The sequence below is a fragment of the Diabrotica undecimpunctata genome, chromosome 1 (assembly GCF_040954645.1).
Source record: "Diabrotica undecimpunctata isolate CICGRU chromosome 1, icDiaUnde3, whole genome shotgun sequence".
Taxonomy (NCBI): Eukaryota; Metazoa; Arthropoda; class Insecta; order Coleoptera; family Chrysomelidae; genus Diabrotica; species Diabrotica undecimpunctata.
This window is the reverse complement of record NC_092803.1, coordinates 36007061-36034420: the sequence shown is the minus strand read 5'-3', so window position 1 is coordinate 36034420 and position 27360 is coordinate 36007061. Positions and strand designations below refer to the sequence as shown.

Here is a 27360-nt window from a genome sequence, read left to right as displayed (position 1 = left end):
ATAAATGAAAATCACACTCCGGCTCTAATGAAAATTTACTGACCTTTCCTTCTCTGCCGTTGCAATTCTATGGCCACGCCACAACAAAAAAATCCTTTCTCTGCTTCTGCTCCTATTGTGGTCCAGATGACGTAGACCTTTCTCCTATCTGTCCTTGTATCTGCAACCCAACAACTCGTGTTAGTCTATGCAGCCTCCTTTTGAGCCAATCTCCGCGCCTGTTTATAACTCCAAATGTTTCCGGCTTCGTCTGCTATTAATATTCTCATACCCTTTGGTTTTCTATCTCTCTGTACCCCGTTCCTCACACTGGTCAGCTTTTACACAGCAAATAAACACACCCGGTAAATTACGTCTTCGGGACTTCAAACAAACACAAATCACCAAGCTCCTTCCTTCTTGGACGACGAAAACTGACTAACTAACTTTTTTTTCTCTCTCCTATCTCATAGCCAAAACCAACCTCCTTGCATTCAAAAATTGACCAATAAAAATCATCCACCTCTGTGACGTATATCGTTACCAACCAACTCTCTCTATAAAACGTCATTCGGGTAATTCCAGAAAACAACCTTCTTTAATTATTCTAACTAAATCTATCTGCTTTACAAATATTTCTTACTAATAGCTACAAACGATACCTGTTTCTCAATTCAATGTCTTTTGTTAATAAACTTTTACCGATATAATCTTTCGGGGAGAAAAACCACCGCAAATCCCGGTCTATTGTTTCAACACTTTCTATATACACTTTTATTCCGGGTAAATCCATTCCACAATAACCGACTTATTTAAATTTCTTATCGATAATATTTGAAAGTCTTGTCTCTGAGGCCTAATGAACAATTCTTCGAACAACTTAAAATACATATTTTGTCTTATACAGGATGTTTGAAAATTTATATGCCCGTGTCTTTATGAAATATCAATAATTTTAATTTTTATTTAAGTAATAAAATTTGTATATCGGTTTTTTATTGCTTATGGACATTCAAAAGTACAACAATATATATATATATATATATATATATATATATATATATATATATATATATATATATATATATATATATTAACCATAACTATGTTTACTGATTGAACACAGGATAAACACCTGCTCTCTCCTCAGTCATGACTTTTCAGTCAGGTTGCTATCCTTGGGAAAAAAATTCTGTTAGATCATTTTGTTCTCGATTATATTATCTATTAGGTTATACAAAACAACAAAAAAATACTAAATATTTAATACAATAATAACAATTTGTTATTGCTAAGGTCTACTTTGATTCGAGACTACTAAATTTTGTATTTGCACTGAAAACAAAATTGTTTAATTTTAATAGAGAAAAGCCCAAGATCTTCATAGTTTTGCATAGTAATTTTCGTGAACCACTCTTTCCTTATTGACATCTGTTATTTTTGAACACCCTGAAACAAATATATTCAGATAAACCATTTCAAATAGCAAATAAACTATTAAAAGATACATTATTGATTATTACCTACTTTAACATTTGTGTCTTGTTATACACTTCGTTTTTGGAATATTTTTAGATAATATAAGTATATTAAAATAATATAAATCAAATAAAATTCAAACAAGCGGAATAAAAAGACAATAGCAATAGAAAATTGGAAGATTAAGGAACGGATTTATTAACTAACAGAAAAAAATGTACTTAATTGAAAATGATACCAGACTCAACGAAAAACACAAAATGAAAGTCTACTAAAACAAGATACAAGATTATCTGCACTTAGTGCTCTTACCTTAGTGAACTCTTAGTGTAGTTACTTTAAAATACCGTGGAAAAAAGAAATGAAGAAGCGTCTGGGAAGAGAAAAAACTGTTAGGGCTCTAATTTATTAAAAACATGAAAAATATATCTGTATAGATGCATAGAACGGCAAGATTAAAACTATAATGACGAGTAGATGAACCAAAAGACCTTTATGTGAGCAGAACCTGGATGAATATGTGGGACTGGAATGCGTTAAGAGAAGTCTTTGAGAGGAAAATATTTTGAGGGTTCAAGTAAGAATTCTGCATTGAACGAAAAATTCATAATTAGACAGCTAAAACAAGAAATTATCCAGATAGTTATATCAAACAGATTTGTTGGTTAGGTGATTTGTTAAAAGGCGAAGAAAAAAAAGCGTACTACCAGGAAAGAAACAGTTAAAAATGTGTAAGGAAGACGAAAAATGGAAATAAGATAAGAAATTGAAAAACGGCATCCATAGACAGAAGAAAGTGGAAAATAACTGAAGGAAAACTTGAAGCGCGAGTTGTCGATGGTTACTGAAACAAAACTCTAACCAATGTTCACTGATCCACATCTATAAGTCGACCTGTCAAGAAATATACTCAGTAATATTAGAAGTGTTACACCCAAAAGGAATAATTTCTTGAACTTAATTTTTTGGCAACAGAATGACTATATTTAAAACATGCTATGATAATAATACCAATGGTTTATCTTTTCTACTTTTTGTAAAAGTAAAGTTTTATCTATAAATTTTTTTGTGAATTGACCGATTTGTGAAAACCTTTATTATTCCTCGGTCTTATTGTATTCAGTGTAAGAAAATGCCTCGAGTTTGAGGACACCAAAATTACCACCATGTTAGCGATTTTGACCGAGGTAGAATTATTGCGTATAGAGGTATGGGTTTGTCGTATCGCGAAATTGGCCATCGTGTTAATTGTATGACAATGACCGTTATGCGTGTTTGTCATATGTGGACAAACGAAGGTAGAGGAATACGAAGAAGACCAACTGATCAACCGAGCCGTACCACAGAGCGTCAAGATATGCGCTTTAGATTACTGGCTCTGCGAGACCTTTTTGCTACTATGCGTCAAATTGCTGACCAATGGTTTGTAGTAGTAGTTAGACCTGTTAGTATGCGTACACTGTACCGTTGCACTCAATCCTTTGAACTGGTTTCATTCTGCCCACGACTAGTGCTTTCTTTGACTACGGACCACTGTCATCAACGTTTGAATTGGTGCAGAGTACAGCAGCATTGGGTAGTAGAATGACGTAATGTAGCATTCAGCGATGAATTACGATTTTGTTTAGGAATGCATGATGGTCGTAGGCTGGTATGACACCGCCGTGGAGAGCGAAGAGATATCGGGTTTGCTGTTGAGAGGCATCTTCACAGGACAGTTGAAGTAATGGTGCCTATGGTGACCGATCACCACGTGTTTATTCGAGGCAATATGATAGCTACGCGTTATGTTGATGACATCTTACAAACCACTTTACTGCCTTATCTCGACGGCCGTAGAGACGTACTTTTTCAGCAAGATAAGTGTCCGTGTCCGCCTCGTGCTCCGGATTTAAATCCTATTGAACATGTATGGGATATGATAGAAAAGAGACTGTCCACTTTGCACCATCCTCCACAGTCTCTGGCACAGCTAATACATGAAGTTCAAGTTGCTTAGAACTAGGTGCCACATCTCATTTTGTCAATGCGTTGACGTATACATTAGCGTATTCAGCTTCGGGGTCGCCAAATACATTGATTACTTGTTAATAAAAATTCTTGACAATTTTATAGTTTTATTCTTGATGTAAATCTACCATGTAACCAAAAAATTAAGTTCAAGAAATTATTCCTTCTGGGTGTAACAATTCTAATGTCACTAAGTATAGTATCCTTCTGTTTCAAAAAATCCTACTCTCATACCGTCGAAGGGCTGTACCTACATTATTATTTATAAAATCTTTAATCTTTTAATTTATTGAAATATAGATACTTATTTTTGTTTTTAAAAGAGTTTAGAGCAAACATTCATGAAATCAAAAATTACCTGTGATACCCATTGCATTGTCTAGTTCCCCTTTTAGAATGTTCAATATGTTTTTTACACCCTCTTCTCCATCACGCACCAGACCCCATATAACAGGTCTGCCAATAAATACCATTCTAGCTCCTAGAGCTAGAGCTTTATATACATCAGTGCCATCTCTAATTCCTCCGTCCATGTATACTTCAATTCTATGCCCAACTGCTTTCACTACCTCTGGTAAAGCTTCTATCTGAAACAATTCGTAGTTGGACGTTAAAGCTACGATTTTATTTTTAACTGTATCATATCTTACTGTTGATGGAAGACTATCTAGTTGTCTAGCACCGTGATTAGAAACAAGAATAGCAGAAGCTCCTGCATCTGCTGCTGCGATAGCATCCTCGGCTGTCAGCACACCTTTTATTACAATTGGTAATTTAGTGACAGTTGTTAACCATCTAACACAACTCCAATCGGCGTCTAGATCAGGAAGATCGACAAAACTAGATATTGTCTTCGTCTCTTGATATCTTTTAAGAAGGACAAACCTTAAACAATGGTAATCTGTATAGAATAAAATAATATTTGGTATATTTAAAATACATTTCGATATAAATATAATATACATATATATATATATATATATATATATATATATATATATATATATATAATATATAAAAATATGACAGCTATATAGCAATACCTACAGGTAAAATGACCTTAAACAAGACAAAAAATATATTATTTTATATTAAGACCTTTTTTATTTACAAAATTATATCCCAATCTCATTGCACAACGATACCTGATCCTAGTTGAGGACAGCTGCCGTCCACGCGTTTAAACCGAACAAAACAAAAAGGCCAACGATCTGAAAAGGACCGTTTCCAACACAACTTGTACTTAGTAGCGGGCTTGGTCCAACCGATGCCCAAAGGCAGGAAATAATTCTGACACAACTGCTTTACAACCACCACTTAGTTCCGGACAACGGAAATATGGAAATTGACGTTTCCCCAATAAAAAACCCCACCCTTGAAGAGGCGCCAAAGCCTAAACAAGATTAAAACATGGTATTCATTCATTTAAAAAATACCTTTATGACTTGGTTTTTGCATGACTAGTGGAAACACTAAAGAATAAAAAAATGTACAGTCTGTACTCATATTAATCGTTCTTTACGACTTAGTAATATGCTATAGGCTATTCATATATTCATAAGCTATTGATGGTCTCTTTTGTGACTCGTATCGGTTTCAAATCTTTGCGAAATTCTGTAGAAAGTTAATTAGGCAGGATTCATTGTTAGAACTGCTTGTGCTTATTGAGAGAACAAAAATGGAAAATTTGAAAGTAACTTCTAGGTATTTTGTGTGATTTTGATGGACTAAAAGATGATTGGATAAAAAGGACTGGTGAAAGGAGATTTTTGATTTGATTTAGATTTGGAAGACAAGAAATTGATTATCTGTTGCTGACCTTTGAAAGGAGAACATCGAATTCTGAAATTTTAGTTGAACAAATTTGAATTTTATTAATTTTCTTTTATTCCTGTTGTTAATAGACATTAGTCAAAGACAAAGGTATTTCTGAACTTAACCCTCAGCCGGGCGCACCGCAGTAATTTGCTGCGTAAACTCAATATTTCCAGGTAAAGTGTTAACGGGATACGATATGTACGTTATATTTTTAAAATTCCCTTATCGGTTAATCCTTAGTCGGTACCCATCATCGTCTTGTGAAATCCAAATCCAATTAGTTAGTTATCGTACTTTATTGTGAATAGTACATCGAGGCAGACAATTGCTGCAAGGCGCCTGGTAGTGAAATTCGCCCAATTTTTTTTTGAAATAACTAATATACATATTATATATCTTTTTCGAGAAATTGAAATTTTATTGGTAAGTAAAATTGTTAATAATATAATTATTTATAAGAATTAATAATATATATGAAACATATTAGATTATTGTAGAATTCTATATTATAACATATTTTATAATTTTAGATTACGCCATGTCTCGTAAAAATCCAAAGGAAGTGTTAACCCAAGCACAATTAGAGGAAATTCTAAATAATATGACAGATATTAAAGATGAAACAGATGAAATATTGGAAAGTGATAGTGATTTGGATGAACAACAAATTGAGGAGAACCACGACGATACATGTTCAGAGCAAGATATGTCAGATGAGGAGGAAGTGTTTTACGAAAACGTTGAAGATACATTCATTGGCAAGGATAAAACAAGTAAGTGGTATAAAACTTATTTTGCCACATCTAAGACAAAGCAACAAAATGTAATGAGAGTACCACCGGGATTAAAAGGAACAGCAGGTCAAATAAAAACAGAAATTGATGCGTTTTTTACTATTATCAATATTGATATGGTTGATGAAATTCTAATTTTTACCAATTTATATATAAATGAACATAGAGATAAAACGCAATATTTGAGAGATAGAGATTGCAGGAATGTGGACAGGAGTGAGTTATTGGCCCATTTTGGACTCATCTATTTGATTGGCATAAAGCACGGCAATCACACAAATGTGATAGAACTTTGGGAAAAAGATGGCACAGGGATTGATATTGTTCGAGCAGTAATGAGCTACAAACGTTTCCTATTTATTGCACGTTCATTGAGATTTGATGATAAACATACAAGGAGTGATAGATGTATAATAGACAAGCTGTCGGCCATTAGATCGTTTTTTGACAGATTTATAAAAAATTGTCAAAACTCATACAATTTGTCAGAGTATACAACAATTAATGAAATGCTCCATTCCTTTAGAGGTAGGTGTAGCTGGATACAATATATACCCAACAAACCTGCTAAGTACGGGATAAAAATGTACGCGTTATGTGATGCTCAAACATTTTATACCGCCAATTTAGAGATATATTGCGGTAAACAGTCAAGTGGCCCATACGACGTATCAAATTCGGCCTTTGACGTTGTAAAACGTCTAATACAGTCCGTAGAAATGACAGGAAGAAACATAACAACAGATAATTTTTATACTAGTATTCCGTTAGCTAGATATTTGCTGCAGAAGAAAGTTACTCTGCTTGGGACGCTGAAGAAAAACAAAAGAGAAATTCCTCAAGAATTTCTTCCACATAAATCAAGGGCAGTTCAAGCTAGCATATTTGGATTACAAAAAGATTATATGCTTACCTCTTACGTGCCGCGTAAAAGTAAGTCAGTCATATTATTATGGTCTATGCACAACGAAAGTACAGTTGACATGGATACTAAGAAACCACAGTTGATTTTAGATTACAATAAAACAAAAGGAGGAGTTGATACTGTAGATAAATTATGTTCATCATATAGTGTTTCACGAATTACTAAAAGATGGCCGTGTGTTATATTCTATAATTTAATGAATATTGGAGACATAAATGCTTTTGTTCTACATTCCGCTGCAAATTCTGGAAAATCACTCAAAGGAGACATTTTCTCAAAAACCTTGCAATGAACTTGATGAAAGAACACCTTCATACACGATCACAAATTAAAACACTTCCACGTGATATAACCGAGTTCCTGTCCAGGATGTTTCCGAAGCAACCAGTACCCCATCAAGAAGACGAAAATCCTGCTAAACGTGGTAGATGCTGCAATTGTTACAGTGAAAAAATCAAGTCGTATACCTCTATGAAATGTACACAATGTAGTGCATTCACTTGTAAAAGACATTCTAAATCTAATATTGTATGTATTAATTGTAATGATCAAATAAATTAAAAGTTTTTTTCTCTACAATTTATTAAAATTAGTTAAATTAATAAAGCGTTCTTATTTTTTGACAAAATAAATAACGATACAGTTAATCAATAATTAAAAGTGTCGAAAACAATAAGAAACTACATGGCAGCAAATTGCTGCGGCGCGCCTGATGATGTAATTATATAGGGTGCGCCTGGCCGAAGGTTAAATAAGAACCCTAAGTTATAATAAAAATCTACTTTTTGTAGTAGTTCTATAATCTGCTGAAAATATCCTTCAAAATCATCACTGTTCATATCTTCATGATAGTCTGCTATTTTTGTAGATTGAAATAATAAAAAGCCCTTTTAAAAACCCGTAATGAATTTCAATATAAGTATGTTATTATTAGGCGTCGTCCCTTACCGGAAAGAACCTTTAATCCTGTAGATAATCCTTCCAACAAGCCTGTCATGAAAATTGAACGTTTGTGTCCTGACACATCTTACCCACTGTATAACCCTCGGTCACACAAGTTTCGTCTAAATAAAATATTGTTTACCTTCCGCACATTATTTCAAAATAGTTCTGAGGTATCTTCGTATTCAACAAATAATTTCTTTAATATCAATAAGAGTTGTTTTTTTATCATGTTTTGCCCTCTTGAACTTTAATTTTCTTAAAATTTCCCATAGTCTTTCCTGTCCCATTTTAGGGAGATACAGATTTTCATTGATTGCATCCAAAACTTTGGCAAGTGTTTGGAATCTTTTCTTTTTTTTTAATAAATTCGTAAACTTTTCTTCTTATTCCGCTTTTAATTTGTTCAATAAAGTTAACTTTGTTTTAACTCCTGCATTGTCGTTTGGAGGTTTAACAATTCCACTTATTATTTCACTTAGAATTTTATGTATCGTTGATTTGCTTACAAATGCCATATTACTTGTTTTTTCAACACTATCGTCAACAGAAGCATTTCTTGTAATTTCTTTCTCATTCACCCATAATGCACACCTTTTAAAACGTTTGACAGATAAAAACTTTGCACCACACAGCATTTTTTATACATAAACACAACTAAATACTTCTTATTATAATATAGAACTAATCAAAATTTTAAAAGTACTAAGTGCCTGTATACCTAACTTCTAATGCCGCCTCATTGTTTTCATTCTTGATTTTACCAATTAACTTTTTAAGGTTTTTCTGACTGACTAAAAAAGGCGCCAACCTTCACTCTAAACAAAGGCATCAGATCTCCTCTCCTAAGCGTTTTAAATAAAAAAAATTTAAATCCTAATGCTTTAAAAAATTTTTTGAGTTTAATTTTAATTTAAATCCATAAACTTTAATATCATCCAAGGCGAAGAGTTTCTCACTGTCCCTTATTCCTAACCCATTATACTCTTCTATACTCCCTGGATACCTCAATAAATTTTTAAAAAGTGTCAGTAATCTTTTAACTGCTTCAGAAGAATCTACTCGTTCAAAAAATGTAAGAAACATCGTGATGATTAGTGATTTGCTGATTTTTTAGTGCCCTCCAAGCCTCCATAAAAAATATATGAATATAATATTTATTGAATTTCGGTTGCCAGCACTGACTACTCGCGCATGCTCAGTTTCTGAAACTCAATAAACCGAGTTTTATTATAGTGTCTGAAAAATCTACGAATTTAGCCCGCGCGTACACAGAGAGCTGTCAGGCGTTCCGAGTTCTTCGTTCTTTTCTTGGAGTTCCGACACACACATGCGGCGGTCAACTAACAGCGTTCCAGTTTTTTTCTAAGTAATAAACCTGAAACGTCTTTGACAACGAAGCATTACTTTTTTACGACGAGGAAGTCCATTCCTTCAAAAGAGAGCCTGGAATTTTTTTAGATAGTATTTTTTTTTATAAAGGATCATCATCATCATCAGCCCATAGTCGTCCACTGCTGAACATAGGCCTCCTCGAAAAACCTACTTAATAAAAAAATTGTATTTATATTCAAGAACTCATATTTTAACTCTTACTTGGTACCACACTTTCATAAAAATCTTAAATAATAAATAATCACAAAACATCTACAATCGCCACGTTGATAGTTGCCATGACTATCGCCATTTTAATATTCGTGTTTAGCAACCCCAAAAACCCCCCGAGTGATGGTTTTTGAATGATTGGAATAAGCCACAATTTTACTTTAAAATTAAGTCTATGTTTAAATTAAATTAAATTTAAAATAAACTTTTAAAATAAAATTGTGGCTTACGATTTTATTTTAAAATTACAACCTCCAAAAAAATAAGTATAATGTTTTTAATGATATTATGTTGTGAGATATAAGATTCTCATATTAGATACTATTAAATCACGTATTATTCTACTTACTGTGCATGCGGTGGCATCACAAACTCGCTTCTTAAAATGCGTCGTCTTAAACCATGCATATTAAAATCCACAGTTAGGACCAATGCTTCAAATCCACTTTCTTCTGCTATTTTTACAAAATCTTTAATCATCTCCCTAAAATGTATTTATTGTTTATTGTTATCGGTAAAGTGAAGGTTAAAGGTAAATTTAAAATCTTTTAAATAGCACTGAGAAGCTGTCAATTTCAAATACGAATTAATATTCGTGCTTTTGAATTATTCGAGGCAGCAAACTCAACATCGTTTCACCTGTCTCGTCTCTCTTAAAATTTTTTAAATATAGGTGTGTGTGTGTGTGTGTATATACATATAAATTGTAATATAATTGTAAATATAAATATATATATATATATATATATATATATATATATATATATATATATATATATATGTTGTCACGAACAAATTGATGAACTATTCTACGAATTTGGCCCCTGACACCTTCATCGTACTTATTGTCACGAGAATTACCAACCTTTCGCTTCTTGGGCCACGTCTTTGGAGACTGTAAGCCAGCAGGTGATGAATATTCCTGTCGTATGCGAAAAAGAGTCTTTTCGCAAACAACACTCATTTCTGATACTCTCCTAATTACACTTGATACAGAGTCGTTATTATCCTGATTAAGATGATAATTAATAATATTCATTAGTATCTGCTTCTCTGAAAGTTTCAGACCTTCTCCACGTTTCCATTGAACAATTTTCTCCATTTTACGGTAAAAATTCGGCGTCAAATATAAAAATAGCCAACAACAAAAAGTACAATAATTGCCAACAGCAAATCCTAACAACAGCCACCAACTAATAATAACAATAACAAAACAGTAACAGTACATCCAAGATGGTACAAATAATCGTATCTCGAATATGTTTACGCGCTCCGAAGAACAAATAAAGCCTAATTAAGGCCCTGGATGTATCAAACTTTTAAACATTATGTACAAGAATTACTATAATTGCTTCTTGATTACTGAGTAACTTAGAAGAAAGTATTTGCAGTTGATCTCAACCAAAATTACAAATTACTTACACAATATGGTAGTAATTGGCACCGCAGGGACATAAATAACATTTTAAATTTGGCAGTTAGCAGAAATTACCGGAATTATTTTAAACTTTGAAACAAATGTTTATTTAATGCACATTTTATTATACTACTGCTACTAATAAAAGATAAAAGTTAATAAGTTACTATTAGAAACAAATAATGTATAGTATTATGTAAAATTATTAGCAAACAATATTTGTATATTACATAAAATTGTACGTGAGGACTTGTTGAGAACTGCTGGTTAATTCCGTTTATTTTGAAAGATAGACAATAGAGAACGTCATCGCTCACTGCATAAAACTGGCAACGTCTTGGCGAAATTCCCATAAGGTTAGCATTGCATATTTTACCCTGTACAGACTAGTCACTTTAAGACAAAGTATACCAGTCTTAAAATAAAAATATTGTAGCATTTTCGTTTCACCCCGTATATCATAACCTCTTTGTTCCTCGACAAAGGACTGGGTGGCGCCCTTTATTTTTCCCCTTTCGTTTAGTACCAAATTCCCTCAGCATCATTGGTACATTTCAATTCCCCCAGATTTTTTAAATATACCCCCATCCCAAATCTATTGACCCACGTCTCAAAGCTCACTGTTGTGTCCTTCAAAAGAACTGAGCGCCGGTTTGCAAGGTAAACTAACTTTCACCTAGATTTTCTTCTTCTCTTTCCATCCCCACTTCCCATCCAGACAAGTTACGTTACACTTTAATAGCGCCCATGCGTGGGATCAGATTATCTTCTTCTTTTCATTCTTTAATTTGACACCCAACTTGTCGAGCTTAGTTCTATTTAGAATCTAGCATGCTGTTTTTTATGTTGCTTTATTTACTAAAAAATAAAGACCCTAATTTTTATTTATTATTTTTGTGAGCCAATCTAGCAAAACAACAAGCACAGGAGAGAGATAATTGGACAGAAATCCATCCATCCATCCAATGGCGCTACAGCCCAAATCGGGCCTTGGCCTCCTTCAACAGGCTTCTCCAACCATCTCTATTTACCGCTGTTCTTTTCCATGAACAGGTCTTTTTCCCTGCATTCTTGCATTTAATAATTTTCTGGGGATTCTATTCTCATGCATGCGGACCACGTGCCCTGCCCATCGTAATCTCTGCAGTTTAGTATGTTGTGCTAGAGTTGGTTCGCTATATTGCTCGTATATTTCTCTATTGTACCTAATTCGCCAGTTGTTGTTTTCACTTATTGGGCCCAGGATCCTACGTAATATTTTTCTTTCAAACACATCTAATGCATTGGCAGATTTCTGTGTCACCACCCATGTTTCGCAACCATAACTTACTATGGGCCTGATTATTGTTTTATAGACCCGGAGTTTTGTTGGACAGAAATAGTCAAACAAATTAGATGACGCCACTACATCCTTACGAAGGAGAAAAGATTGAGGAGGAGCAGAAGCAAACAGACTATATCTACATTCGAGGTAAATTTTTTAATAACCGATAAGGTTTATTCTTCTTCTTCAAGTTCAGCTCTTATCGGAGATTGGAAATCATTCTGGCAATTATAATTTTGTTGGTTACGCGCCTAAATAGTTTAATTAAACTGCATCCAAACCATTCACGGAGATTGCGTAGCCACGATATTTTACGTCTTCCTACGCTTCTTCTGCCTTTGATTTTACCCTGCAATAAATTCCTTAGTAGTTCGTATTTTTCACCTTTAATGATGTGCCCCAAGTATTCCAATTTCAGAAATTTGTTAATAAGCTCAACAAAATTTGAACACCCTAAAATACATAAGGTAACATGGAGGTCACCTGATCAGAAAACATATAGTCAAATTGATCACATAATGATTAATAAACAAAAACAATCGTCAATAAAAGATGTAAGAAGGTTCAGAGGTGCGTGTGCAGATTCAGACCACTACATGGTCACAGCCACTATAAGACAAAAAGTTGAAATTGAAACAAAACAAAAAAACCAACATAAAAAGTGAAATGTCCATAAAATGAGTAATGAAGAAGTAAGAAAAAAATGTGAAGAGGCAGTAACAGTTCAAATAAAAGAGAAATATAAAGCAGAAGATATATACACAGAATGGGAGACGATCAAAAAATCAATAGAAGAAGGTGCAAATATGCAGATAGGTAAAAGACAGGCTAAAACAAAAAACGGATGGTATAACTAAGAATATAGAGAAGTAACAGGAAAAAAATGCAAGCCAGAAATAAATGGCTAAGAACAGATAAAGAGGAAGACAGAGAAGAATATGAAAAATTAAGAAGGAACGCTAAGAAAGTGATAAGGCAAAATAAAAGAAGATGGGTAGACAAAAAAATGCAGGAAATAGAACAGGAAAGAACAAACAGAAATACGAAAATTTTTTACAAAAAGATTAAAGAACAAAACAAAAAATACAAGGGCAAAACAAACGGAATAAAAAATAGAGAGGGAATAGTGATAATAGAGGACCAAGAATACAAGCAAGTATGGAGAGATTACTACAGAGAGCTCTTGACGGAGGAAACAACAGAAGAAAAAATGCATAACGAGGAGGAAATGGTGCACGAAGAAGAATCAGATGAAGTAGATGAAGTAGACATCGAAATTTCAAAAGAACCAACATTAGAGGAATTGAATGAAGTAAAACAGAGAAGCAAAAATGGAAAAGCCCCTGGTAAAGATGGAATTAATATGGAACTAATAAAATACGGGGGAAGGGAACTAAGAGGAAAAATACTGGCACTATTGAAAAATATATGGAAAGAAGAGAAAATGCCAGGGGACTGGGAGGTAGGGCAGATCATAACAGTACATAAAAAGGGAGACCAACAAATCTGTGAAAATTATAGAGGAATAACGTTACTAAATACAACATATAAAATATTGACATCAATAATAAAAAAGAGGTTATCAAAGATCACAAAGAAGACAGTAGGACAGTACCAATGTGGATTCACAGAAGGAAGATCTACAATAGATGCAATACACACAATAAAACAAATAATGGAAAAAGCAAACGAGTATAAATTAGAATTGGAAATGTTATTCATAGCCTTCAAACAGGCATTTGATTCAATTAAACGGAACGGATTAATGATAGCACCGAAATAAAAGAAAAAATATTAGCAGCGAATAAAGCTTATTTTGCAAACAAAAGATTACTTTTGCACACACAGCAAAACACTGACTAAAAAAAGTAAGATGAGCATTTATAACACCATAATTAGGCCAATATTATTATATGCAGGAGAGACAATGACGATGGTTAAAAAAGATGAGTAAGACTTAAGAATAGCAGAGAGAAAGATTATGAGAACCATACTAGGACCAATCAGAACAGAGCAAAATGAATATAGAAGCAGAACAAATGCAGAAATTAAGGAAGAACTTAAGGAAGACATCGTAACTAAAATAAAGCAATGCAGAGTTAGATGGTTAGGTCACATTTGGCGAGCAGGCGATGAGGCAGTGACATACGCAATGATGGAATGGAATCCAGGAGGAAGAAAGAGAAGGGGAAGACCGAGATCAAAGTGGCTGCAAGAAGTTGAAGAAGACCTCCAAAGAGCAGGAGTCAGAGAATGGAGAGGAAGAACTAGAGACAGGAAAAAATGGAGAGATATTGTCAAGAAGATAATATAAACAAAAAAGACTGATCCACTTAAGAAATAGGATATAGAAAGCATTTGCGGTTTAACCCCACACTGGGGTGTATAGCCATTATAAATTTATTGTTTTCCTAGTTGTTCGTTTGTTTTGCTATCCATACATGATATTTTCAAAATACGTCGATAACACCACATTTCGAATGCTTCTAGGTTTTTAATGTTGGATTTTTTAAGTGACCAAGCTTCAACCCCATACAAAAGGGTAGAGAAAATATAACATCGAAGCATTCTTATTCGGAGCGATATATTGATATCGCGATTACAAAAAAGTTTTCTCATTCTATTAAAAGTTGGCCGTGTAATTTCAATGTGGCATCTTATTTCTTTTTTGTCTGATCAGTATCTTTTGTGATCCATGCTCAAAGGTATTTTTACGAAGATATTTGTTCTATTTCTATATTATCTATTACCAGCTTAACTTTGATGTTTTGTGCTTTTGTACCTAAATACCATGAACTTCTTCACCATGGTTTTCTTCAAATTTATTTTTAGTCCATAATCGTTGCAATATATATTTAGTTGTTCAGCAAGGTGTTGCAGTTCTTCTAGTGTTCCTGCCAGAAGGACGGTGTCGTCAGCATATCTTAAGTTATCTTAAAAATTAGAGAGATCGTTATCAATAGAAAGATAGATGGGGGAGAAAATATTTTGTAACGTTTAAGATTTTTGTAACGTTTAAGATTTTTGTAACGTTTAATAACCAGAGAAAATAATATATTTTTTTTTCAGGTGGCTGTACTATCTATATTTCAACTATCGAAAAATAATTTTTTATAAGTACTAATAATTAACTGGGGGCTTGACCTAGGTTTATCTAATTGCTGCGTCGTGATTGTCCAAGGTTTAATGAGATTGGTAATGTTAAACGTCAATGATTGACTTTCTTTTACTACCAGCAATAATTACGTAGATTTTTCATCTGAAATGCATTATTTATTTTGTTTTCTCAAAGATCTAAAAATGTAATTCGACCATTTATTTACCTGCTTTGAAATATATACATTTGTAACCATTTCCTTCCATGTGGTGCCGCCTTTATCACCTCTTCAAAGGTAGAATTAGAATGAGAACTGAATATAAAGATGGTTTCTAAATCTTGGGCAGCTGAAAGAGATAAAGAGTACGTATTAAAAATTGTATTTTAATACAGAATTTGGGGCAAAATATACGAAAATATAACTTTACCTTTTGCAGTAGCACACTCTCCATCGCGATGTGCTAATTTATGAAAAGCTGTAGGAGATATCCCTATGGGAAATGCTACAGGCTTGCCCAAGATACTTGTGGATAAACTTCTATTGTTTACTGAGCGCATATATTTCGGTCTGATGCGATATCTAAAATATTTACGTGTAATATAATATGTGATATGTACATAAGTAGTCAGGTTTGAAAAATACAGAATTATTAATAATACAAGGTTCGTCGTGTTGATTCCCTTATTTATAAGTGTCGATAGTGTAGTCACTACACTGAACGAAGTTACATATATGGTTTGATCATAGACATATAATACAAGATAGACTGACTGCTGCAATACAGTCGCGTTCCTCCAGTGCCACAGAGAAAACAGACGCAAAGCAGTCTCAGCATATCTTTCTAATGGACATGATTTATCCACCACGTGATCCTCTCATTGATCACTTAGGTTACGTGGTCGATAAACCTGGCAAAAAACAGATACAGGGACTGCTTTGCGTCAATTTTCTCTAATATGTTAGTTGATATTTTTATATTTTTAAAGAGACATACTAGGACTCGCAAATATATGTTCCTCGTAAAGTCATCACACTATCAAGCAGTACAGTAACTACTTTTCTCTGTAGAATAAAATCTTCAAATGATCCGAAATGATTTAAGCGACAAACGAGTGGAAGTTTGCAAAATCAGGATGTTACTCTAAAAAAGTAACAAATTGATGTTAAGTTTGACGTGAAATACGAAGTCCAAGCGATATGCAGATATTCTTTGGTACAGTATCGTTTTTCCTGTTAGTTCTGATATGTAATTTAGTTTCCTTTGATTTACTTTTAGCCTATTCATATTGCAAATATTCATAAGTTGTTCAAAGCTGATCCTAAGATCAATATATTGGTGTCAACAGCAAGGTTTACAAAACGAATATTGTCATGGTTTTTTACAATGTTTTTGGCTAGATCATTAACATAAAAACAAATAAACTAGGGCCTATAATACTGCCATATGCAGTCAAAAAAGCCAATGCAAAAGAGTGCAATTAACATCACACCATAGCCTTAATGAGTCATGTCTTAAATTGTTTTTTAATAAGAAATTCACAATGGAATACATAAGAAATTAGACGAGGTAATACATAAATGGGGTTTATAGAAGATCTGGGAACACAGGGTGCACTTGTTGCAGTGAGTGTTTCGAAAACGAAAGAAAATTTCGTTAAATAAAAACATAGACAGTAGAAACATTATAAATATATCTTACCGCCATTGGAATCAAACATCGAAAGCGAAAGTTTAAAATGAACTGACTGGGAATATTCAGATTCGCCGTAGGGTGCGCCAAGGATGAATTTAATTACCATTCTTGTTTAAGAATGGTAATACAGTGAAGTTATCTCAGAATTAGGTTTGGCCGAAGTCAATGAGGGCCTAATAATAAATGGAGAGCCACAAGATATGCTGACGATTATGTCCTTCTGGCGGGAACACTCGAAGAACTGCAATATCTTGCTCAACAACTAAATATACATTTCATAGATTCTAATGGAGATAGCATAAGGCTTTTAGTTTGACTGTAAAGAATTGGCCATTAAAAGAATGATTATGGTCTAGAAGTTAAAGTGCGTACGTAGAATCTGTTTTTCTACGTACAAAATTATTGAAAATTTTTTTGTGTTCTGCTATACCTTTGTTAAAATTTCTACCAGTTTGACCAATGTAAGTTTTTGAGCAGTGGCCACATTTAAGCTTTTATACACCACTGTGTAAGCGCTTTTTATTTTGACACTTGTTATTCTTAATATAGTTGCTTAAGTTGTTATTTGTTCTGAAAGCTGGTAAACTACACAAACCTAATCACCCAATAAGACATGTAGTTTCTTTTATACAGCTCTGTCATATAAAATTTCAAAAAAACTCTTAGAGATTATTATAATAACACACTAAATGTTCACCTATACCAATACCAATAGAACACAATTAATAAAATACAATATTTTTAAATGTCTAACAACTTCAGATTGATTTTATTTGAAGAAAAAGGTTTTTTCCCTATTATTCCTCCTACAGAAACTTTTGTTCTAGTAAAAAACTTTTTACAAATCCAATCATTGTCTCTGAAATTTTTCATCTTGAAATTTGCACAAACCAGGACTACATTGAATTTGATAATCAAATATATACAAACACCAGTACAGGACTTATAATGGGTAATCCTCTAAATCCATTTCTATCAGATATTTTCATTGATCATTTAGAAACAAATATTTTAAAGCATTCCGTATTCAAACAGTTTTATATTGGTGGAAATACGTGGACGTTGTAGTGGTACTGGTATGCTTTACAGGATCTAACAGGCAACTTGACCAATTCTTATCGTAAATTAATTCACTACATAGTCGTATTAAATTTACAATAGAACAAAAACAGAATCAATTCATAATGTTCTAGAGTTAAGAACTATCAGACTTAAAAAAACATGAGTTCTCCGTATTTCATAAACCTACCCATACAAAATGCGACTATACACAATTATTCATCCCATCTTACATAACATAAATCGGTAGCCTACCACAGCATATTACTTAGATTAATAGAAATTTTCATGTCAAGAAATAGCTTCGAGATTGAATATCATTAAGCAAATAGCAGTAAACAATGGGTACAACAAACAAACAATAAACAAAATTTTAAAACAAAAACTACATGAGAAAGCCCTAAAATTAATATTTCCATTACGAGAGAAAAGACCCAGTACCTTCTGCTCGATTACATACACAGGTAAAATATCGACAAAAATAGCCAAACACATAAAAAAGAAATGAATAACGCCAGCTTTTAGAACAAACAACAACTTAAGCAAATATATTAAGAATAACAAGAGCCAAAAGAGAAAGTACTTACATAGTGGTGTATACAAACTTACATTGTGGCGACTGCCCAAAAATTTACATCGGACAAACTGGTAGAACTTTTAACAAACATATAGCAGAACACAAAAGGGCTTTCATTAATAGAAAAAAATATTCTACATAAGCACTTGACCTTCTAAACCGTAATCATTCTTTTAATGACCAATTTCAAATACTTCACTTTCAAAATAAAGGGAGTAATCTATCTTTATTAGAATCTATGGAAAATAACAAATTAAAAAATACAGATATAATTTTAAATGACAAACTTGACATAAACTGTTCTCCCCACCGCAAATTTTTGAATTTTCGAAGGCTATAAAGTGTAATCGCATGTAACAGTTTTCGATGTTTTATTGTCAAATACAGCGTTAATTGACGTTGACGATCATAGTTCGCAATTATTTTTCTGTATTGGTTTGAATAATTGGAGATTTTTACAAAATTTTTCCACGTTGTTCATTAAAAATGTTAATATTCTTATCAAATATACGCACATCCGTAATGATAATAATATTTATGAAGCTTATAATCTTAATGGTGAAGTCAAATAGTCATAAACAAACATAGAATATTATGTTATTTTATTTAAATGAGAAAATGTGTCCTTGAATTTAATAATTATTTTATTTTATAAGTAATATTAATATAAACAGTGAGTTTTAAAGTTCTCTAGTTTCTTTAATGCTTTCATCATATTGTCTCTCATTATCTTTCTTTCTTTCTTTCTCCCCTTCCTTTTACCCTATCAAGGTGTCGGATTTGGGCTAGCTATTTTAATTTCCATTTACCTACCTCTCCCATTGTTTTCTGTTTCCTGCCATTATTTTCAATTCCTCGAGTGATTTTTGTTTAAGTTTTCCCGCCTCTACTACTTGCTGTATCCATTTTTTTCTTGGTCTGCCTCTTTTTCTTTTTCCGATGTTTTTTGCTTCATAAATTTTTCTTGTTATTCTATTGGATTGCATCCTCATCAGATGCCCATACCAGTTCATTTGTCTCTTTGCTATTTTGTTCATTATCGGTTCCTGGTTGGCCATTCTCCTAATAGTCTCGTTGCTTAATCTATCCCATTTTGTCTTTCAAACTATCCTTCTTAGATGTCTCATCTCCATTGCGTTTATCCTGCTTTTATGTTTTTCCAGAATTGTCCAGTTTTCACTTGCATAGAGCACAGTCGGTATCACTACTGTGTTATATATTTTTATTCTTGTTTCTCGTGCAAGTTCTCTTTTTCCCATTATTGGGGCTAACGCATAATATAACTTGTTTGATTTCTTTGCTCTATTTGTTATTTCCCAGTCTATTTTTCCGTTATTAGTTATTATACTTCCCAGGTATTCGTAAGTTGTTACTATTTCCAATTCTGAGTTTTTACATTTCATCTTTATTTGATTATCTTCCTTATCTCCTTTGCCGCTGATTATCATTATCTTACTTTTTTCCTCGTTTATCTCCATTTTAAGTTCTTTCATTTGTTCTACCCATATATCCATTAGTTTCTGCATTTTATTCTCGGAATCTGCTATTAGTACTATGTCGTCTGCATACATTAAGGACTCTATTGTTACCGGTTATAATCTGCGGTAACCTATTATTGTCTGTAGTTGATTAGTTCTAACTCTAGTGTTTCTTATCAATTCGTTCATTACTATTATGAATAGCAAAGGGCTGAGACTATCTCCTTGTTTAATACCTCTCTTCCAATTAAATGCTTCCGATCTTTCCCCTGTTATTTGTACCTTTCCTTTTACCTTTTTGTAAGTACTTTCTATAATTTTTATCAATGCATTAGGTACGTTTATTTTCCTCAAGCATTTCCCTATAATATGTCTTTCTATCGTGTCAAATGCTGCTCTTAGTTCTATGAATGCTAATACTAGTTTTTCCCCCGTATATATGCTTCTTTCTATTAGGTTTCTAATATATGTTGTCATTTGTCTGTCTTCCCGGTCTAAATGCCGTTTGTTCTTTTCCCAATACCATTTCTACTTCTTGTCTTAGTCTCTTCTCTATTATTTTCGTATATATTTTAAAGCATACCGATGACAGACATATTGCTCTATAGTTGTCGCAGTTTACATGTTCTCCTTTTTTGTATATTGGCACGATGATACTGTTCTGCCAGTCTTTAAGGATTGTTTGTTTTTCTAACGCCTCTTTATATATTTTCCATAGCCAGTTTATTCCTTCTTCTCCCATGTATTTTACCATTTCCGGTTCAATTTCATCATCTCCACCTGCCTTACCTATTTTTATATTTGATAATCCTTCTATTACTTCTTCTCTACTTATTTGCTCTGGCTCTGTGTTTTCTTCGCCTTCATTGATTATATTGTCTTCCTTTATCACTTCGGTATCAAATTTTTTCTCATAATATTCTTTCCATACCCTAGCTATTTATTCTGGGCTTATTTGTATTTGGTTTGAAGTATCTCTTACTGCGTTTATTTCCTTTCGTTTTCCCTGCCTTATGTGTCGTATTGTCGTCCAAAAGTTTCTATTATTTGTTATATATTCTTCCCGAAGTTCTTCTCCAAATTCTTTCCATGTTTTTGCTTTTGCTTGTGTGACTGTCTTTTTTGCCAATCGTCTCTGCCTATACTATTTTTCTTTATCTTCTTCTAATCCCGTTTCGATGTATTTTTTCCATGCTATTTTCTTCTTTTTTATTTCTGTCTTCAGTTCTTTATTCCACCATCTTGTCCTTTTCAACTGTTTATTATATTTTTTGATTCCACACACTTCAGTTGCTGTTGTCTTTAATACTTCACTGTATGTATTCCATCTTTCTTCCATTGTCCATGTTTCTTTTTGTCTCTCATTATCATCTACATAAATTTCTCTGTTATATACTCAAGATTTTGCTAGAATTTAGCATGAAATATGTATAGTATATGCATAGTATCTCCACCTAGAAGATGATATACCTGGAAGTCGACTAAGGATAAAGAGGACACGATCGAAAGAAACCAGACTATATTATGATAGGAAGAACATACAAAACTTCTATCAAATTCGAAAGACGTATCCAGGTGCTGACGTAGCTTTTAATCACAATCTGTATTGAGGTTAAATCTAGACAGGGTCCGAATAGACGCAGCATCGATCTATCTACACTTTCCAAGAAACAGGGAAACAAAATTGGACGTTAAAAAAGGATAAATCAAGAAATACTGCCAGCTACAACTGATAACAAAAAATATGATGATGCAATAGGATGACTGATGAAATACTTAAAAAGAACAGAAGAATGATTAAAACTGTAGACAAAACAAGATATGAAAGACTAAATGAAAACAAGATATGCCAAGATACATAAAGAAATAAAAAAGAAAATAAGAGAACCAAAGAAAAATTGGTTTAATGGAAACTCTGTGAAATAGAAAATCTACAATAATTACACGACTCGTTTAATATAAATAAGATTAGAGAAATCACCGGAAGCTACAGATGCAGCTATGAAAATAAACTAATTGACGACCATAGGCGGATAGTAATGGACAAAGAAACAAAACTACTAACATGAAAAGAATATACGTATAGAAGAATATATTTCATGATGAAATACTCGGTCCAACAATATCAGAAGAACCGGATAGCTGACGAATAATAATATATGAAAAGAAAAACTATATGCTCTCAAGAATATATAACACGGAAAGGCTCCTGTCCGGACGAGATGCATGTTGAACCATTAAAGTTGTTAAACATAGACAATATACATATAGAATAATGAGTATGATGAGTCACGCTCTAAAAGTTTTTCTGGGCATTATACAAAAACGAGTGTAGAAAAAGCTAGATTTGACACATAATTTGGGTTTAGAAGGAGGCTCGGCGTCCGAGAGGCCCTAGTCTCCATACAAGTCTTTATTGATTAAGCGGGTGACGTCAATAGAGCTTTATTATCAATCCACTTTAAAAAAGCCTTCGATAGAGTCCAGCATAGCAAACTCGTCTCAATCTTAAAGAGTCGGGAATAGACGGCAGAGACGCAGAGATAATATCAAAGCTATACCTAAAACAAGAGGCCATTGTACGAGTCGAGAATTAAACATCAGAGGAGATCAACATAAAAAGAGGAGTACTCCAGGGTTGTGTATTATGGCGCTCCTATTTAACCTGTACTCACTTTAACACTTATTTAAAGAAGCACTATACAATACATAAGACGGAATTGTAATAAATGGGGAGGTCTATCTCAAGGATTCCGAGGACCGACAGGTAAAGAACATCGACTCATAGTGACCCATGGTTGGAAGTGACAGCGGCTTTCTAAAAAACAGTGTTTTAATTTTTTTATAAAAAAAAATCGGTGATTACCATGAGGATATGAATGCAGATCGTTTCGAACAGTTGGTTCAATATGTTCTGCAACGTGTTGAAGATAACTGCGTCATCGTTATGGACAATGCATCATACCATAGTCGCCGGAGTAAACAAATTCCCACTTCAAATAGCCGAAAGGCTGAAATGCAAAAATGGCTCCGGGAAAAAATATTTCGTACCATGAGAATGCAGTTAGGGTAGAGTTGAAGTGTTTAATCAAACAACATCGCCCTAATCATATCACTGCGAATTGAATTCGATTAAGCTAATCTGGGCACAAACAAAAGGTTATGTGGCACGTCATAATGTAACTTTTAAAACTGAAGATGTATAGCGTCTTTTAAATACCGCTATTGGTGAAGTTACGCCATTAACATGGCAGAATGCTATTTCCCATGTACGGAAGGTCGAAAAACGAACAAAAGGTTAGATATTCATGTTGATACTATAATCGAACCCGTAGTGATTATGTTAACAGGTGACAACAGCAGTGATAGTAAGAGTAATGATAATATTCCTTAAATAGACATATTAAGCTGTGAAAATTATTATCTAATCAAATCTAATTACTAAATCTACAATTAGCGAATAGAGCCTACAACAACATGATCTATTATTTTTACTGTAAGTCTGTCTTGGTGATTTCCAGGTGCCTTTGTGTATATCTTTCCGAGCTAAGGTAAAATTATACAATCGATTAAAAAAAACTATGAAAAAAATAAGACTTTTTGAAATCACAGCACCAAAAATATTTATAATTCGTTATTTCTCAAGCACTAAATTTTTTCATTTTGTTGGGCTGTGTTATTATTCCTGTTTCATTGATCACTGCTCCATTTCATTAATCATATTCATGATTAATACGTTGTTTCTTTATTCTGCTATGTAAACAGCATTCGGCAAAATGTCAGGACCTCAATAGAATTAAATTTTTCTCAGAAATACACTTCGAATCTTTATAATTGGGTTTCGTTCTGTTTACTGCCGCCAATACTATACATGTATAACTTTTCTTCGATGTATAACTTCTTCCAAATAAACACGTTTTAACGTGTTTTTAGAAGACATTATGTACATACAGATCAAAACAAGCATCTGCGGTTGCTAGTACTTTTTCTATTGATAGACTTAAATAATTGAATATCCTGAAATAAAAAGAAAATACTAATTTGAGTATCTTACATCTTTAGGTAGATATACAATCGACTTCCGCTCATCCGCTCAGTCGAAATATTAATGTGAATGAGAACTTATTTTATAAACTAGACCTAATGTATTATTTTTATTATTATAAGCAGAAATATAATATTATGTTACAAAGTTAAGTGACCGCAAGGAAATACATTTTGCTTCTTTAGTTTCTCATTGAAATGAGAAACTAAAGAAGAATAACAGGAAAGACAGTAATATACAGATTATAGGTTATTCCACGAATATATGACTGTTTTGGATTATTGCGACAACGAATATTTTACTGTGCAAGTAGAAGTATGAAAGTAAATTGGTCTAATCATTATTCCAATAAAAAGGATCTACTGTTAGTATGACATCTAAACTAAAATTATTTCAGTTAATAGATGTTCAGATAGACGCAAAATTTATTGTGAAATTTAATCCAAAAATACCAAAAATTTTTAAACAAACGCTCCTACCAATAAATACAATGACGTCTATGAAGCCAAATATGTTCATCAGAAATTTGGGTTGGGTTTCGGTGAAAATTAAACACCAAAGAGGAGCACCGGGTTTCTTTGATATTACACTATTTTATTACTTTATTAGTACTACAACTGTAATAAAAAGAAATATACTATTTTTAATATAAATGAAAAGAAATTTTCAGAACGATGGTTCAGAAACCAGAAAAAGAATCAATATTTCACTTTGTTAGTTTTAAATATTTGTTTGCTTTGAGTGGAATGTAGTCTTAAAAGTTCCGAAAGTAACGGGTATAACATACCGGCTATTGATAGTTAAAGTACCGAGTCGTTACAGATATTAAAAAGTAACAACAATTTACATACAGTTTCATATATCGCCGACTGATTTTAGTTTTAAAAACCGTCCGTATAGAGGTGTCCGGTGAAGAGAGGTATCCGTTAAGAGAAAGTTTAGTGTAGTGTATTTGTTTATTGAAGCCAAAAATGCCGAGATGTGTTTTAGATGTAGACAACTTTATATTTAATGTACTTTCTTATTTTACTGCTGAGAAAACCAACGGGGGGCCTTTGCGACCAGTTCGGTCCGTACATAAACGTGTGTGTGATGCACTCTGTATTAGTGAAACAAAACTAAAGTCGGTTTTGCAAAAAGCAAAAAAAGTGGATAAAGTGAACAAAATGTCGCACAATATAAATCTCGCCGACAACCAAAGACTATAGATCTTCCCGTAGGTTGCAAATTTGAAATCCGTGAGACAATATATAAAATGCGCGAAAAGAAAGAAAATGTTTCGTTAGATTCAGTGCTGCAAAAATTAAAAGACAGAAATATATTTGAAATTTCCAGAACAAGTCTCTGGAGAGTTTTAAGACAGATTGGCTTTAAGTTCAAAAAGGAAGACAATAGAAAGGCTTTGTGTGAAAGAGCTAGTGTCGTTCACAAAAGAATATAATTTTTAAGAAATTATAACCAATTTAAAAAAGAATGTTCTTCCTTCGTTTATTTAGACGAAACATGGATTTTTGCTAAAGGCGGTATCAAACGAATTTGGCAGGACGAGAATATAAAATCTATAAAACACATCGATAACGAGGGAAAGAGATATATTATAGTGCATGCAGGTGGAAAACATGGTTTTATTGAGGGAGCAGATCTTGCGTTTTCATCAAAATCAAAATCAGCCGTTTATCACGACAATATGAATACGGAGAAGTTTGTGAAATATTTGAAACAAAAACTGTTGCCAAGTTTACATGAACCATCCGTTATAGTACTAGATAATGCTGCGTACCATTCGGAAATTTTAAATAAGCAACCAACAAACACCTGGACCGTAGATAAAATAAAAGAATGGTTAACGAACAAAAATATTACATTTCCTTAATACTGTTTTAAGTCTCAATTACTAACGTTAGCTAAAAGTCATGCACAACCAAACATATTATATACAGTAGATGAAAGTATACATAGCTTTGGACATTGTGTATTAAGACTAGTTTTGGACAGTCTTGGAAACATGGCAACAAGCATTGGATATTGCAACTCTTGAAATTTGGGAAAACATTGTAAAAAAATGTGAAGACTTAATTGAAGAATGGTGGATCCGTAAAGGTCGCATCGAAGCAGTTGAATATATAATTATAATTTACCATCCAAATGAGGATAGCGACGACAGTGATTATGACTGTGAATCTGATGGTTGATGATAGTTTTAGGAGATTTGGAGAATAAGAGAATAAGTAATTTTTTTTGTTTTTTTAATACTAATTTAATATTCGACTAAATAAATTACAATATTTAATCACTTAAGTATTGTTACACTTCGTTTAAATTACTTAATTCAAAAGCCAACTTGTTTACAGTACTAAACTCAATGATAGTAAGTATATATTTCAAAATCTGAATTACAACTGTTCTATAAACTATCAACTCTATATTTATATCATGACTTCATATTTAAATCTAAGGTTTATATCTGTCATAACAGTATTTTAAAAATGGAGAGAATTTACTATTGTACAATTCAGCACATTGGACTGTTTAAATCGATACCTTAAACCGAATTTAAAACACTTATATTCTCGAGAGATAAAATGACAATATTTCAAAAGAATAAGAGACCATGTTGAAGAAAAGCAGGCAATATACCTATATACATATAGAAAAAGAAAACAAATTTAGCACTTGTAGCTCAGAAAATTAGAAGATTCATTATTTTTAAATAAAATACAATACTATTTTTTCTTCTAACCAAATGTACAGTTAGATTTTAGTCCATTCTATTTGACATCGTACCTATATAATTAAAATTAAATGTCATACTTGTTAAAACTTGTTTTATTCCATTCCAAAGTCTTTTCTTCTCCAGCTCCTCCATGATAGTATTCAAAATACATATGTGATAAATTATTTCTTGCGTATTCTTCATAATCGTTAACACATACAAGATTTTGCACAGGTTTAGACATTTTTATTATAATATTTAGAAATTGCACAAAGTAATTAACCGCACTTTAAGATGTATATTTATTAGTCTTATCTGCAGAACAGTTTATTTATTATATAAAATTAGCTGACTTTAGCAATTATTATCACATTTATACCTCAACTGACTTTAGTTTTTACTAA

The 27360-nt window shown here is 32.7% G+C and overlaps 1 protein-coding gene across 1 annotated transcript; it reads right to left on the bottom strand.

The window, feature by feature from the left end:
- Positions 1 to 1229: 1229 nt before the first annotated feature.
- Positions 1230 to 27360, bottom strand: LOC140438590 (2-Hydroxyacid oxidase 1-like). The gene is made up of 7 exons (XM_072528253.1): positions 27055 to 27360; positions 15819 to 15970; positions 15617 to 15737; positions 9902 to 10036; positions 4119 to 4353; positions 3827 to 4055; positions 1230 to 1428 (listed from the first exon to the last, which is right to left on the bottom strand). The coding sequence occupies exons 1-7, from the start codon at positions 27198 to 27200 to the stop codon at positions 1361 to 1363; spliced, it is 1086 nt and encodes a 361-aa protein (XP_072384354.1). The 5' UTR covers positions 27201 to 27360; the 3' UTR covers positions 1230 to 1360.